The 14,488-nt window shown below is 59.2% G+C and overlaps 3 protein-coding genes across 3 annotated transcripts; 2 read left to right on the forward strand and 1 right to left on the reverse strand.

Moving 5' to 3' along the window:
• Window positions 1-1,184: 1,184 nt before the first annotated feature.
• LOC137457183 (scale keratin-like) lies at window positions 1,185-2,302 on the reverse strand. Its single transcript, XM_068169005.1, has 2 exons — window positions 2,206-2,302; window positions 1,185-1,868 (listed from the first exon to the last, which is right to left on the reverse strand). Exon 2 carries the CDS (start codon window positions 1,845-1,847, stop codon window positions 1,461-1,463), a length of 387 nt encoding a protein of 128 aa, XP_068025106.1. The 5' UTR covers window positions 1,848-1,868; window positions 2,206-2,302; the 3' UTR covers window positions 1,185-1,460.
• A 968-nt stretch (window positions 2,303-3,270) lies between these two features.
• On the forward strand, window positions 3,271-4,009 carry LOC137457201 (scale keratin-like). Its single transcript, XM_068169024.1, has 2 exons — window positions 3,271-3,301; window positions 3,418-4,009. The coding sequence occupies exon 2, from the start codon at window positions 3,441-3,443 to the stop codon at window positions 3,825-3,827; it is 387 nt and encodes a 128-aa protein (XP_068025125.1). The 5' UTR covers window positions 3,271-3,301; window positions 3,418-3,440; the 3' UTR covers window positions 3,828-4,009.
• Window positions 4,010-9,624: 5,615 nt separating this feature from the next.
• Window positions 9,625-13,225, forward strand: LOC137457219 (scale keratin-like). The gene is made up of 2 exons (XM_068169049.1): window positions 9,625-9,731; window positions 12,187-13,225. The coding sequence occupies exon 2, from the start codon at window positions 12,208-12,210 to the stop codon at window positions 12,856-12,858; it is 651 nt and encodes a 216-aa protein (XP_068025150.1). The 5' UTR covers window positions 9,625-9,731; window positions 12,187-12,207; the 3' UTR covers window positions 12,859-13,225.
• Window positions 13,226-14,488: the final 1,263 nt, after the last annotated feature.

Below are 14,488 nucleotides of genomic sequence, written 5' to 3' on the forward strand. Positions count from 1 at the left end.
TGAAGCTGGAGGTGGGGAGATTCAGGCTGGATGTGAGGAGGAGGTTCTTCACCATGAGAGTGGTGAAACCCTGGAATGGGTTGTCCAGGGAGGTGGTCGAGGCCCCGTCCCTGGGAGTGTTTAAGAGCAGGCTGGATGAGGCTCTGGCCAGCCTGATCTAGTGTGGGGTGTCCCTGCCCATGGCAGGGGGGTTGGAACTAGATGATCCTTGTGGTCCCTTCCAACCCTGAATGAAACTATGAAACTATGAAAAGATGTGGAAGAGAAATTATGAAGGCAAAGAGGAGAGGAATGGGATAGGAATGAAGAAAATGGAAAGGGATAATGGAGGGCAAGAATTAGGGAAAGGGGGAAGGGGAAGCAAATTTGTAGGTGAAGAACATTGAAAGAAATGAATGAACAGAATGGATAAGGGGAAGGAAAAGGGGGAAAAAGAAGAGGGGAGGCAATGGAATTGAGAAGAGGCAGAAGAAAATGAGATGAAAAAGGAAAAATATGTCAATGAGGGAGAGAAAGTGAGGGGGAAGTGAAAACGAAAAGGTACATAAAGGGCGAAGAGGAAGGAGGCGTTGAAAGAGAAGTAGAAGAGGAAGATGAAGAAAGGAAAAGCAAAGGAGAATGGGAAATTGGATAGGAAAAAAGGGGAGAAGAAAGAGGAAGGAAAATTGAAGGGGAGGAAGGTGAGGAAAAGGAATGAAAAGTGAAGTGGAAGGACAAGAAGAGAAGGAAAGGAATTGAGGTGGGGAAGAGGAAGAAAAAGCAATTGAGAAGGGGTAGTGCAGGTGGCCACAACCTCTGCCCTCTGCCTTCCCTTGCACAGCCTTCAGCAGAGCTGTGCAGGCAGCGAGGGGCAGGAGCCTTGGCAGCTCTTGGCCCTGTCTGGCTGCAAGCCCCTGGGGCAGCTCTGCTCCTGTCCAGGGAGGCTGCAGCTGTGCAGTGTCCCCCGGGCTGCTTGTCCTGCATGCAGGGCAACTGAGCAGCTTTGGGTAGGGCCCTCAGAGCTGAGGACCAGGAGGCTGTGTGAGCAGAGGTGCCAGGTCTGAGGGAAGCCCCAGAGACAGCTGATCAGGGCTTTGCTGGGGCTCAGGCAGTGCCCTGTCCCGGCCAGGGGGCACAGCAAGTGCAGGGGGAAGGAGCCCTGAGGCCGGGCTGGGGCTGGCAAGGACACACGGAGAGGCAGGGGGTGGCTGCAGCATTGTTTTATTACAAGGGCAGCAAAAGAGGCACTGGAGGCAGAGGAGTGGGGCAGAGGCAGGCAGCTTGTGCCTCCCTGCAGGCTTGCAGAGAGCTCTTCGGGCAGCTTTGTGTCAGCTGTGGCTGCTGCAGGGAGCAGCAAGTGTGCGGAGGAGGCCTGGAGGAGTGGAGGCTGTGGTCAGGGTGAGGAGGCAGGAGGAGAGGAGCAAGGAGCTGAAGGGGGAAGCGGAGCAGTGGGCGAGGAGCTGAGGCAGCTGGGGCTGTGCCTAGCAGGGCCCGCAGGTGTCCCAGAGCTTCTTGGTGTAGCGAGGCAGCAGGCAAGGGCTGCAGGCAGGAGCAGCGTAGGGTCTGCCAAAGGTGCAGAGCCCCCCCGAGGCCTGGGTGGCGCCGGCGCCGTAGAGGCCCCCCAGCCCCAGGGAGCCCCCAAAGGCAGGGGCTCCGGAGGAGCCCACCACGGCTTGCTGGGGGAAGGAGCTGAGGATGGGGCCGGGGAAGGTGACGACGACAGGGGGCGGCTGGATGAAGGCCGTGGAGTCGGGGCACTGGCGGGCACACAGCTCGTTGCAGCTCTCAGCGATGGGCTGGGGCACGGCCACGCTGGTTCTGGGTGGGCACACGGTGGCCTTGGGTGGGCACAGGTCGTAGCAGGACATCGTTGTGGGCGAGAGCTGAGCCTGGAGGACGCAGAACAAAGCAGAGCAGTCAGGAGCAGGGATCAGATGCCAGAGAGGAGCAGATGGAGAGCTCAGAGCCAGCCCCTTGCCCACAGTGCCCACCCCTTGCCCTTCTGCCCGCAAGACACCCAAGTGCCCTGCTCTCTGCAGCTCTCCCCGGGCCCTCTCTCCACGCTGCCAGGGCACACCAAGCCCTCCCCGAGAGCCTGTGCAGGGCCTGGCTTGCAGGGTGCCGGCCGGGGGCTCATTCTCCGTGCCGCCCAACCTCCTGCAGGCCTGCCCGGGCAAGCCCCGGGCTGGTCCCTGCCACAGCACAGGGAGCCCCAGGGGCACTCACCGAGCCTTGAGCTGAGCAGAGGCAGGCAGGAGCAGTGGATGGCAGTGGCCGGCCAGGGCACAGCTTTTATGCTGTGGTGGCCAGCACGGGGAGGAGCTGCCAGGCTGGGGGCAGGAGGCTCTTGCTGGCCGAGCCCCTGCCTCCTCCCAGCCCGACACGGGGCTGTGCTGCTGACGCCGCTGCCTGCCCAGCCCCAAGCCGCTCGCCCAGCCCCGGCACTGCCCCACCCGGGGCTCTTGCCAGCTGCCACCTCCTGAGTGCCACCAGCCCTGCTGGCTCCCAGCCAGCACCAGGGACCAAGCCAGGGCACTCCTCTGCCCACTGCCTGCTCAGCACCGAGGGCCCAGCATTGCCCACTCCAGCAGGCAGCCTCCCTCTGCCTGCAGGCTTTGCCCATGCCCCTCTGCAAAGCTGGGCGACAAAGACCTCTCCTGCTCCTCCCTGCCACCACAACCACACAGTTCCATAGGGAGCCTTCCAGCACAGCCTCTGACAGCCCTGCCACATGTCTGCAATCCCCTTTCAACGTTCCCTACAGCCCCATGGCAGGGCAGGTGCCCGATGGCTCTCAGCACACAGAGCAGCACAGAATCCTTTCACCTTGGAAGGATCTTTCTGAGGATTGATCCAAAGTGGAAGGCAAGAGGAGATAGGAGAGGGTACTGCAAGGAGCTGTGCTGAGGAGGGCACATAAACAGCTCTGTTGGGATGCAAGGCTGAGGTCCCTGGGGATGTGCAGCCCGTCCAGGAGTTGTCTGAGTGGGGAAGTGCTCAGTGCTTCTGGGGTGAGGAGTATGACACCACCTCAGACGTGTCCCCAGAGGCACCTGAGCTGGGGGTGATGTCTGCTGCCCTTGTGCCCACACAGCAGAAAGCAGAGGAAATGCTGGCAGTGGAATGTGCTGCTGTGGGGAGGGGAAGCTGAGTCAGGCAGAGGGGCAGGGTCTGGGCAGCGCTGTCCTCCTTGGCAGCAGGGAGTGGCCCCTCTGCAGGCTGGCCCAGCTGCTGCTGAGCAATGGCAGGGCCCCTATAAAAGCTGTGCCCGTGCCACTGGCTGCCATCCACTGCTCTGGCCACCTTCTCCTTGGGGAACAGGGTAAGTGTGCCAGCGCTGCTGCCTGCTGCTGCCTGCTGCTGCCTGCTGCTGCAGCCCTGCCCCTCCGCTGGGGCTCTGCCCTCTGCCTCTGCACTGCCATCTGTGCCCTCTTGCAGAGCTGCGTCTGACCCGCCCCAAGATGTCCTGCTACGACCTGTGCCCACCCAAAGTCGACGTGTGCCCACCCAGAACCAGCGTGGCCGTGCCCCAGCCCATCGCTGAGAGCTGCAACGAGCTGTGTGCCCGCCAGTGCCCCGACTCCACGGCCTTCATCCAGCCGCCCCCTGTCGTCGTCACCTTCCCCGGCCCCATCCTCAGCTCCTTCCCCCAGCAAGCCGTGGTGGGCTCCTCCGGAGCCCCTGCCTTTGGGGGCTCCCTGGGGCTGGGGGGCCTCTACGGCGCCGGCGCCACCCAGGGCTCGGGGGGGCTCTGCACCTTTGGCAGACCCTACGCTGCTCCTGCCTGCAGCCCTTGCCTGCTGCCTCGCTACACCAAGAAGCTCTGGGACACCTGTGGGCCCTGCTAGGCACAGCCCCACGCTGCCCCCACACCACTGCCCAGCACCACTGCCCCCATGCACAGTGAGCCTCTGCACAAGAGCCTTCTGAAGGCAGCAACCTCTGCCAGCAGCCCTGCTGCCTCCTGCCCACCAGCTCCCTGACCACCTCTCCTGCCTCTTTGTCCTCAATAAATGTTTCTGGCATCCAACTTTGCTCTCTCTTGCTTCTCCTTGCACGTCTGAAGACCATCAGGGGTGGGGTGCTGGTGCCAGGCTCCTGAGGGAGGTGCCAGCATGGTCAGGGCTGGCCAGGTGAGGTGAGGGTGGGTGCTGTTGGGAGAGGAGGATGCAGGCAGCAGGCAGAGGAGAGAGAGCATTGCCTGGTGCTCGCAGGGTGTGTGGGCAGGGCAGAGAGCAGCACAGGCTCTGGCTGAGCTCCTCGGCCTGGGCTGCTCAGCGCAGAAGGGAGCAGCACCGCAGCTGCCAGCTCCCAGCTTGAGGGCATCTCTGGAAGGAACACAAACGGCTGAACAGGAGGAGTGAGGAAGAGGGATCCAGGCTGCTTGCAGAGGTGTGCAGTGGCCAGAGAAGAGGCCATGGGCAGCAGCTCAGGCTGCAGGGACTGCAGCTCAGCATCCCAAAGGACTTGATCCCTGCGAGGGTGACTGAGCAGTGGCACAGGATGTTGCCAGATGCTGAAGCAAAGGAAGGAATGGTTTGGGGATGTGGTAAAGAGAGAGAAAAAAGGAAACAACGTGGAAAAGGGATTATGAAGGCAAAGAGGAGAGGAATGGGATAGGGATGAAGAAAATTGAAAGGGATAATGGAGGAGAAGAATTAGGGAAAGGGGGAAGGGAAAACCAATTTGTAGGTAAAGAACACTGAAAGAAATGAATGAACAGAATGGATAAGGGGAATGGAAAGGGACAAAAAATTGGGGGGGGCAGTGCAAATGAGATGAGGTAGAAGAAAATTAAAAGAGAGTGGAAAAAGAATCAGAAGAAGCAGAGAAAGTGAAGGGGAAGTGAAGGAAGAGGTGGTAAAGAAAGGATAATGAAGGGAGAAGAGGAAGGAGGAGATGAAAGAGAAGAGGACGGAGACATAAAAAGGGGAGAAGGAAGAGGAAGGGAAATTGGAGGGGAAGAAGGTGAAGAAAAGGAATGAAAAGTGAAGTGGAAAGAGTAGAAGAGGAGGAAAGGAAATGAGTTTGGGAAGAGGAAGAAAAAGCAATTGAGAAGGGGTAGCTCAGGTGGCCACAACCTCTGCCCTCTGCCTTCCCTTGCAGAGCCTTCAGCGGAGCTGTGCAGGCAGCAAGTGGCAGGAGCCTTGGCAGCTCTTGGCCCTGTCTGGCTGCAAGCCCCTGGGGCAGCTCTGCTCCTGTCCAGGGAGTCTGCAGCTGTGCAGTGTCCCCCGGGCTGCTTGTCCTGCGTGCAGGGCAGCTGAGCAGTTTTGGGCAGGGCCCTCAGAGCTGGAGACCAGGAGACTGTGTGGGAAGAGGTGCCAGGGCTGGGGGGTTCCCCAGAGACAGCTGATCAGGGCTGTGCTGGGGCTCAGGCAGTACACTGTCCCGGCCAGGTGGCAGCGAGTGCAGGGGGAAGGAGCCCTGAGGCCGGTCTGGGGCTGGCAAGGACACACGGAGAGGCAGGGGGTGGCTGCAGCATTGTTTTATTGCAAGGGCAGCAAAAGAGGCACTGGAGACAGAGAGCTGAGCCTGGAGGACGCAGAACAAAGCAGAGCAGTCAGGAGCAAGGATCAGATCCCTGGGCAGAGCAGAAGGAGATCTCAGAGCCAGCCCCTTGCCCACAGTCCCCACCTCTTCCCTTCTCTCAGGTGGCTCTCGTCTGAGGGTCTCAGGTGGCTCTGCTCTGAGGGTCTTAGCTCTGCTGAGGACAGGCTGAGGGAGCTGGGAGTGAGCAGCATGGAGAGGAGAAGGCTCCACGGGGACCTCAGAGCTGCCTGCCAGGACCTGAAGGCTGCAGAAGGATTTTTCATGAGGGTGTCTGAGCCAGGCCAAGGGGAGATGGTTTGGAGCTGAGGCAGAGCAGGGTGAGAGTGGAGCTGAGGAAGAAGTTCTGCAGTCCCAGGGTGGGGAGGCTGTGGCACAGGCTGCCCAGGGAGGCTGTGGCTGCCTCTTGCCTGGGGGTGTTCAAGGCCAGGCTGGATGAGGCCCTCAGCAGCTGAGTCTGGTTGAAAGGTGTCCCTGGGCAGGGCAGAGAGTTGTAGGAGATGAGCTCTGAGCTCCCTTCCACCCTGAGCCACGCTGAGGTTCTGTGAACCCCTGCTTCTGAGGGAGCTCTCTGGGCTCTGCTCCACCACTCTGGGTGCAGCTATGCCAGGGGGAGGTTGTTTGGTGCAAAGAAGGAAGGTTAGGAAGAGCTGAGTCTGGCCAGGCCAGAAGATACCTCAAAGATTGACACTAAAAGGTGGAGCCAGGACCTGGGAAGCCAAATCCTCTCTGCTGCTGCCTGGGGGTGTTCAAGGCCAGGCTGGAAGAGATCCTGAGCAGCTGAGTCTGGCTGAGAGGTGGCCCTGGGCATGGCAGGGGGTTGGAGGAGATGATCCCTGAGCTCCCTTCCAACCTGAACCACTCCATGCTGCTATGTTTCTGTGGCTACTGAAAGGGATTCCAGCCCTGCCAGGATGAGGACAGACCCCACTGCAGCCTGGAGGGGCTTCTCTTGGCCAGTGGTTGCTGTCTGCTTTGGGACCAATGTGTGCTTGAAACCCAAACTCCAATGAAAGTCAATGAAAAGAAGGTCCCAGGGGTGTTAAAAGCCAGGAAGTGCTCCCAGGACAGGGCCAGGTGACCTTTAGCATCCCTCCCTCGAGGTGACCAACCTCTCCTAATGGTGGGGTGCACCCATCCAGGCCCAGCTGTGACACAGCAGCTGCTGATGGAGGCTCCTGAGGGATGCAGAAATCCCTTGGAATGTCCTTGTGAAAGCTCTGGGAGGCTTCTGCTCCCTGCAGGAGGTCAGGGGAGCTCTGGATGTGTCTGCAGCTTTGGGGAAGCTCATAATTGGGCAGTAATCTGTGTTCTGAGGGATAATTGCAGTGGTAATTGTGGTGGTAAGCAGCATAATGAGAGTGTGTGGCAGCAACGGCCCAAACAGGGAGAGGAACCTCAGCAGAAGCCAGCAGTGACCTTTCCCAGTGCACTCCCAAGGCTTAATTGGCCTCTGCTGAAAGATGGTCCTGTAAGGGACTGCTTGCAAGGTCTTCTTGTGGTGGGATGAGAGGCAATGGGTTGAAGCTTGAGGAGGGGACAGGTTGAGACTGGAGATGAGGAAGGAATCCCTGAGAGTGAGACACTGGAACAGGCTGCCCAGGGGGGGCTGTGGCTGCCCCCTCCCTGGAGGTGTTGGCTGGATGAGGCCTTGAGTCAACCTGGGCTGGTGGAAGGAAGCATTCTGAGCAGTTTTGACTCCAGTTTTACCCCAGGCAAGGTGGAAAAGGGCCAGGAGCAGCAGCAAGGTGGGAAGTCAGGGCAGGAGTCAGGAGGAGAAATTCCCAGAGGGCTGAAAGGGTTCAGCTAAGTGGCCTCAGAAGTGGGGGTGGAAGTCCAAACCTCCTTGGCTGTGGAGCCATAGAACCACAGAATTGTCAGGGTTGGAGGGGACCCCCAAGGCTCAGCCAGCTCCAACCCCCCTGCCATGCCCAGGGACACCTCACACCACAGCAGGTTGCTCACAGCCACCTCCAGCCTGGCTGCAAACACCTCCAGGGCTGAGGCTTCCACCACCCCCCTGGGCAGCCTGGGCCAGGCTCTCACCACCCTCCTGGGCAACAACTTCTTCCTCACAGCCAATCTCCATCTCCCCACTTCTAGTTTTGCTCCATCCCCCCCAGTCCTCTCCCTCCCTGACACCCTCCAAAGTCCCTCCCCAGCTTCCTTGCAGCCCCCTGCAGATCCTGGAAGGCCACCAGAAGCTCTCCTGGGAGCCTTCTCCTCTCCAGCCTGCACAACCCCAACTCCCTCAGGCTGTCCTCACAGCAGAGCAGCTCCAGCCCTCTGCTTCTCCTCGTGGTCCTCCTCTGGACACCTTCCAGCCCCTCCAGATCCTTCCTGGCACAGAGGCTCCAGAGCTGGACACAGAGCTCCAGCTGTGGGCTCAGCAGAGTGGAGCAGAGGGGCAGAATCTCCTCCTTTGACCTGCTGGCCACACTTCTCTTGCTGCAGCCCAGGATGTGATTTGCTCTCTGGGCTGCAAGTGCTCACTGCTGGCTCATAAGGAACCACCAGGACTCACTGGTGGGGTTAAAGCTGCTTTGGGAAGGTGCCCATGGCAGTGGGGGGAGGGGGGTTGGAACTGGATGGTCTTTGGGGTCCCTTCCAACCCATTCCATGGTTCTGTGGTCAGTTGTAGACCAGGGTCAGGGGCTGTGGAGCAAGTTAGGAATCCAAGGATACTTCAGGAAGAGGAATCCTCTGAAAGCTGAGAGAGGTTTGAGTATTCCCAGGTAGGCTCTCAGCTGCTCTCTGGAAACCTGACCACCACTTCTTGGGTGTTTGTTTGGGGACTGTCTAAAAAAGCTTCCAGAAGGAGCTCAGAAAGCTTCCAGAAGGGGCTCAGAAATCTTCCAGAAGGGGTTTAGAAAGCTTCCAGAACCAGAAGGGGTTTAGAAACCTTCCAGAAGGAGCTCAGAAAGCTTCCAGAGAGGGCTCAGAAAGCTTCCAGAAGGGGCTCAGAAACATTCCAGAAGCAGAAAGGGTTTAGAAACCTTTCAGAAGAAGCTCAGAAAGCTTCCAGAAGGGGTTCAGAAAGCTTCCAGCAGGAGCTCAGAAAGCTTCCAGAGAGGGCTCAGAAAGCTTCCAGAAGGGGCTCAGAAACATTCCAGCAGGGGCTCAGAAAGCTTCAATAAGGAGCTCAGAAAGCTTCCAGCAGGGGCTCAGAAAGCTTCCAGAAAGGGCTCAGAGAGCTTCCAGCAGGGGCTCAGAAAGCTTCCAGAAGGAGCTCAGAAAGCTTCCAGAAGGAGCTCAGAAAGCTTCCAGCAGGGGTTCAGAAAGCTTCCAGAAAGGGCTCAGAGAGCTTCCAGAGAGGGCTCAGAAAGCTTCCAGAAGGAGCTCAGAAAGCTTCCAGCAGGGGCTCAGAAAGCTTCCAGAAAGGGCTCAGAAAGCTTCAATAAGGAGCTCAGAAAGATTCCAGAAAGGGCTCAGAAAGCTTCCAGTAGGAGCTCAGAGAACTTCCAGCAAGGGCTCAGAAGGCTTCCAGAAAGGGCTCAGAAAGTTTCCAGAAGGGGCTCAGAAAGCTTCCAGAAGCAGCTCAGAAAGCTTCCAGAAGGAGCTCAGAGAGCTTCCAGCAAGGGCTCAGAAAGCTTCCAGCAAGGGCTCAGAAAGCTTCCAGAAGGAGCTCAGAAAGCTTCCAGAAAGGGCTCAGAAAGCTTCCAGAAGGAGCTCAGAAAGCTTCCAGAAGGAGCTCAGAAAGCTTCCAGAAGGAGCTCAGAAAGCTTCCAGAAGGGGCTGAGAAAGCTTCCAGAAGGGGCTGAGAAAGCTTCCAGAAGGAGCTCAGAAAGCTTCCAGAAGGAGCTCAGAAAGCTTCCAGCAGGAGCTCAGTGAGTTTCCAGAAGGGATGAGAGTGTCTGTGTGTGGTGAAACTCCAGGGAGGACAGAGAGGTGCTGCTCCTGCCATGAATCATAGGTTTGGGGTGAGAGATGCTCTCGTGCTCCACATCCCTCTCTCAGGTGACAGCAGCTGGGCTGATGCCACCCCCTGGCTCGGGGCGCTGGCTGGGAGCACAAACAGGGAGCCCAAACCAATTTCATCACGTTGCAGAGCTATCAATCCCCAAAAATGTGCTGCCTCAACACATGGGATCCACCCCCACGGGGTGAGCCTCTCCCCCCCCAGGCAAGCTGAGCTGTATAAAAGCTCTCTGCGCTCAGGGCCCCTCCAACATCTTCTCTTCGCTCCTTCTCCTCGGCACATCTGGGTGAGTCTCTGCCTGCTCTCTGCAGCTGCTGGCAGAGCTTTTTGCTCTGCACTCTGGCCTGGCACTGGGGCTTCCACTAGGGGCTCAGTGGGTAAAGCTTTGGTGAGATTTACCTTCTCCCCTGACAGGATCTGAGGTGTTGTGGGCAGCTGCTCTTGGAGGCCTTCAGGGCTGCTGTTTGCTGTCAAAGCCTCTTGGTATGGCAGAAGATTTCAGGCAGAAGGCTCTAGGTTGGAAAGGACCTATGACACCAAGCTGTGTGGTGCAGCAGATGGGCTGGAGGGAAGGGATCCAGCCAGAGGGACATGGACAGGCTGGAGGGAAGGGATCCAGCCAGAGGGACATGGACAGGCTGGAGGGAAGGGATCCAGCCAGAGGGAGCTGGACAGGCTGGAGGGAAAGGATCCAGCCAGAGGAAGCTAGGCAGGCTGGAGGGAAGGGATCCAGCCAGAGGGAGCTGGGCAGGCTGGCGGGAAGGGATCCAGCCAGAGGGAGCTGGGCAGGCTGGAGGGAAGGGATCCAGCCAGAGGGAGCTGGGCAGGCTGCAGAGCTGGGCACAAGCCAAACTCAGGAGGTTCAACAAGACCAAGGGCAGGGTCCTGAAGCTGGGTGGAGGCAACCCCAGGCACAAATCCAGGCTGGGCAGGCACTGGCTGGAAAGCAGCCCTGAGGAGAGAGCCTTGGGGGTGCTTGGGGGTGCTTGCTCCTCCTTGGGGGAGGAGAAGCTCAGCAGGAGCTCTCAGTCTGCACTTGCAGCCCAGAAAGCCAACCAGAGCCTAGGCTGCAGCAGCAGAAGTGTGGCCAGCAGGGCAAGGGAGGTGATCCTCCCCCTCTGCTCAGCTCTGGGGAGACCCCACCTGGAGTACTGCCTCCAGCTCTGGAGCCCCTAGGACAAGAGGGATGTGGAGGTGCTGGAAGGTGTCCAGAGCAGGGCCAGGAGGATGAGCAGAGGGCTGGAGCTGCTCTGCTGTGAGGACAGCCTGAAGGAGTTGGGGCTGTTCAGTCTGCAGAAGAGAAGGCTCTGAGGTGACCTCATTGTGGCCTTCCAGGCTCTGCAGGGGGCTCCAGGAAGGCTGGGGAGGGACTGCTCAGGATCTCAGGCAGTGATAGGACTGGGGGGAATGGAATGAAGCTGGAGGTGGGGAGATTCAGGCTGGAGGGGAGTAGGAAGTTCTTCCCCATGAGAGTGGTGAAGCCCTGGAATGGGTTGTGCAGGGAGGTGGTTGGGGCTCTGTCCCTGGAGGTGTTTAAGCCCAGGCTGGCTGAGGCTGTGGCCAGGCTGATCTAGTGTGGGGTGTCCCTGCCCATGGCAGGGGGGTTGGAACTGGCTGAGCCTTGTGGTCCCTTCCAACCCTGACTGATCCTATGATACTATGATGACCTTCCAAAGTCATCCAGTCCAACCCCACCCTGCAGCCAGCAGGGACATTCCCAACTGGAACGGGTTGCTCAGAGCCCCAAGCAAGCTGAGCTGGGCTGGTGCCAGCCATGGGGCATCTCCCACCTCTCTGGGCAGCCTGTTCCAGTTCATCCTTAGCTGCAGGAGTGTGGGGGACTCATCCCAGCTGGCTTCCTCTCCTCTCTCTCTCTGTGGGACACTGGAAATGGGAAAGTTGGAATCCTCAGGGCTCACAGGGAAATGCTGAGCTGAGAAAAGGACCTCCCATTATAGGGCTGGGGTTTAGCACCAGGCTTGGGCCAGACTTAGGCCATGGCTGGGGTCGATCCTGAAGGTCTCTTCCAAGCCAAACCATTCTGGGACTGCCTGCAGCTTATTGCAGAGCACTCAAGGAGCTTCCCCAGGCATCAGGCTCTGGCTTGGAGTGGGTGAGACAGAGAGGAACTGAGAGGTGTTGGAAGTGCTCTGTAAGAAATTCATTGAAGAGAGAGAGAGGGAAAGAGAGAGAGAGGCTGAAAGGGGTTAGGGAATCCTGAAGGGAATCCCAGGAGCTGCCAGGTGAAGCCCTGGGGGGTTTCATGTCAGTGTGAGCAGATCATTTGTGGTGAGACTTCTTCAGAAGCTTTCAGAGGCCAGCCTCAGACCATTGTGTTGCTGAGCTGGTCAGGAATAGCTCAGAGCCCTGATTGAGTGTCGGGAAGCTGGGGCTGAGCAATTCCCTGTAATGGGCTCAGCAAAGCATTCCCAGAGCAAATCTGGGCAGGCAATGGCTTCTAATCCTTTCTCTGACAGGGCTCAGCATAAAGGGGAGCAGTGGGAAGGAGGAAGAGTGATGAAACTCTGCCTAAACAGCCCTCTGGCAGTCAGTCCCCAGTCAGTCCTTGCTGATGCTCTGAGTCACCAAAGCTCCTCAGCAAACCATTTCTGCTGCTCTGCCTCAGCTTCCCTTCCTGGCAGGCAGGGGTGAACTGGGGTCCTCCAAAGCTCCCTGCTCTGCAGCCAGGCTCTGCAGCTGTGTCCTCTGTGTGTCAATAATGCTAAACCCAACTCTTTCAGGCTGCCCTCCACCGCTGCAAGATGTCCTGCTACGACCTGTGCTCCGCTCCTGCCTCTGGCATCAGCTGCCCCCAGCCCCTGGCTGACAGCTGCAACCAGCCCTGCGTGCGGCAGTGCCCTGACTCCAGCGCCCTGATCCAGCCTCCTCCAGTCGTGGTCACCTTCCCTGGCCCCATCCTCAGCTCCTTCCCTCAGAGCTCTGTCGTGGGATCCTCTGGAGCTCCCTTCCTTGGGCCCTCTGGAGGCTCCTCCCTGGGCTTTGGGGGTCTGTATGGCTCTGGGAGCTCCTCCCTGGGCTTTGGGGGTCTGTATGGCTCTGGGAGCTCCTCCCTGGGCTTTGGGGGTCTGTATGGCTCTGGAAGCTCCTCCCTGGGCTACAGAGGTCTGTACGGCTCTGGGAGCTCCTCCCTGGGCTTTGGGGGTCTGTATGGCTCTGGAGGCTCTTCCCTGGGCTTTGGGGGTCTGTATGGCTCTGGAGGCTCTTCCCTGGGCTTTGGGGGTCTGTATGGCTCTGGAGGCTCTTCCCTGGGCTTTGGGGGTCTGTATGGCTCTGGGGGTCTGTATGGCTCTGGGGGTCTGTATGGCTATGGCAGATCCCTTGGTTCTGGCCTCTGCAGCCCTTCCTCCTACCGGTTCAACAGGCTCCGCCGTGGGAGCTGTGGGCCCTGCTAGACCCTGCTGCAGTGACCCTTGGCCAAAGGATGCCTGGCAAAGCCCTGACCCACTGCTGACCCTGCCCTGAACTGCTCAGCAAGGGGCAGAGCACCCAAGGCTTCCACTTGACACAGTGGAATTACAGCATCTCCATCAGCTGCACTCCTCCTGTCCTTCCTCCTCTGTTCCACCTCTTCCTCGCCTCTGCCACCAGCCAGGTGTTGGCCACTGCCCCTCTGGGCACTTCCTGCTCCCACCTGGAGAAGTTCTGCCTAAAGACCTCTGTGGAAGCCTGCAGGGAGGCACAAGCTGCCTGCCTCTGCCCCACTCCTCTGCCTCCAGTGCCTCTTTTGCTGCCCTTGCAATAAAACAATGCTGCAGCCACCCCCTGCCTCTCCGTGTGTCCTTGCCAGCCCCAGCCCGGCCTCAGGGCTCCTTCCCCCTGCACTTGATGCCCCCCGGCGGGGACAAGGCACTGCCTGAGCCCCAGCACAGCCCTGCTCAGCTGCCTCTGCTCAGGAAGTTATCTACCCAGTCTGCCACAGAATCCCAGTGAGGTGCGGTGGGAAGAGACCCCTGCAGATCATCCCCCACAGCCCTCCTGCTGGGCACCCCCAGCAGCTTGCCCAGCAGCACAGTGCCCAGGGGGGGCTGGAAGCTCTCCACAACCTCTCTGGGCAGCCTGCTCCAGGGCTTTGACCCCCTGCAGATCATTCCCCCCCAGCCCTCCTGCTCCAGCAGGGCTCCCCCAGCAGCTTGCCCAGCAGCACAGTGCCCAGGGGGGGCTGGAAGCTCTCCACAACCTCTCTGGGCAGCCTGCTCCAGGGCTTTGACCCCTGCAGATCATTCCCCCCCAGCCCTCCTGCTCCAGCAGGGCTCCCCCAGCGGCTTGCCCAGCAGCACAGTGCCCAGGGGGGGCTGGAATCTCTCCACAACCTCTCTGGGCAGCCTTCTCCAGGCCTCCAGCAGCCTCACACCAAACAACTTTCTCCTCCTGGGGTCCACTTTGTGCCCTTTGGTCATTCCCTGGGCACCACTGAGCACAGTCTGGCCCCAGCCCCTTGCCTCCCCCAGCCTTCAGCTAAAAGCTCCAGAGCCGCTGCTGTGCCCACCACACTCTCCTGCTTGTCAGACCTGCAGCACTCGGCCCTGGGCTTTTTCACCACGAATTTAGCGCTGGGATTCCTCCTGAATTTGGCCCTGCGCTGGGGGTGGGCCCCGAGCTGCGCTCCAAAGGCAAGGGGAGGAAGCTGTGTGCTGAAGTTCCACCAAAGCACAGCCCTGCAAAGGAGCAGCAGGAGGAGAGCAAACCATGGGCGAAGGAGGTGAAGATGAGGATCTGATGAGCCACCCCCAAGCGCTTCCTCTTCTTTTCTTTGCCTTAATCGCTGCCTCCTCGCCTCGGGGAGGCTGCGGCTGGGTCTCTGAGCTGGGTCAGGTGAATGGAGATGAGCAACAAACCGCCCAGGATTTCCCTGGCAGGGCAGAGGAACTGCCCAGGAAAAGCTCTGCAGGTGGAAGCTGCCTGGGCTCAGCCCTCGGTCAGCGTCGTGGACAAGTCTGATCTCGACAGGGAATTTCGAGGGGGGTGTGTGTGTGTACCCCCCCGAAATGGATTGGACATGGCACTGAGTCATGGAAAGGACCT

Source organism: Melanerpes formicivorus, unplaced genomic scaffold (assembly GCF_026170545.1).
Source record: "Melanerpes formicivorus ecotype bairdi unplaced genomic scaffold, bMelFor1.0.p_v2 SCAF_164, whole genome shotgun sequence".
NCBI lineage: Eukaryota > Metazoa > Chordata > Aves > Piciformes > Picidae > Melanerpes > Melanerpes formicivorus.

Excerpts from the sequence above, each read along its gene's own strand:
- LOC137457201 (XM_068169024.1), top strand. The coding sequence starts at position 3,441 with ATGTCCTGCTACGACCTGTGCCCACCCAAAGTCGACGTGTGCCCACCC.
- LOC137457183 (XM_068169005.1), bottom strand. The coding sequence starts at position 1,847 with ATGTCCTGCTACGACCTGTGCCCACCCAAGGCCACCGTGTGCCCACCC.
- LOC137457219 (XM_068169049.1), top strand. The coding sequence starts at position 12,208 with ATGTCCTGCTACGACCTGTGCTCCGCTCCTGCCTCTGGCATCAGCTGC.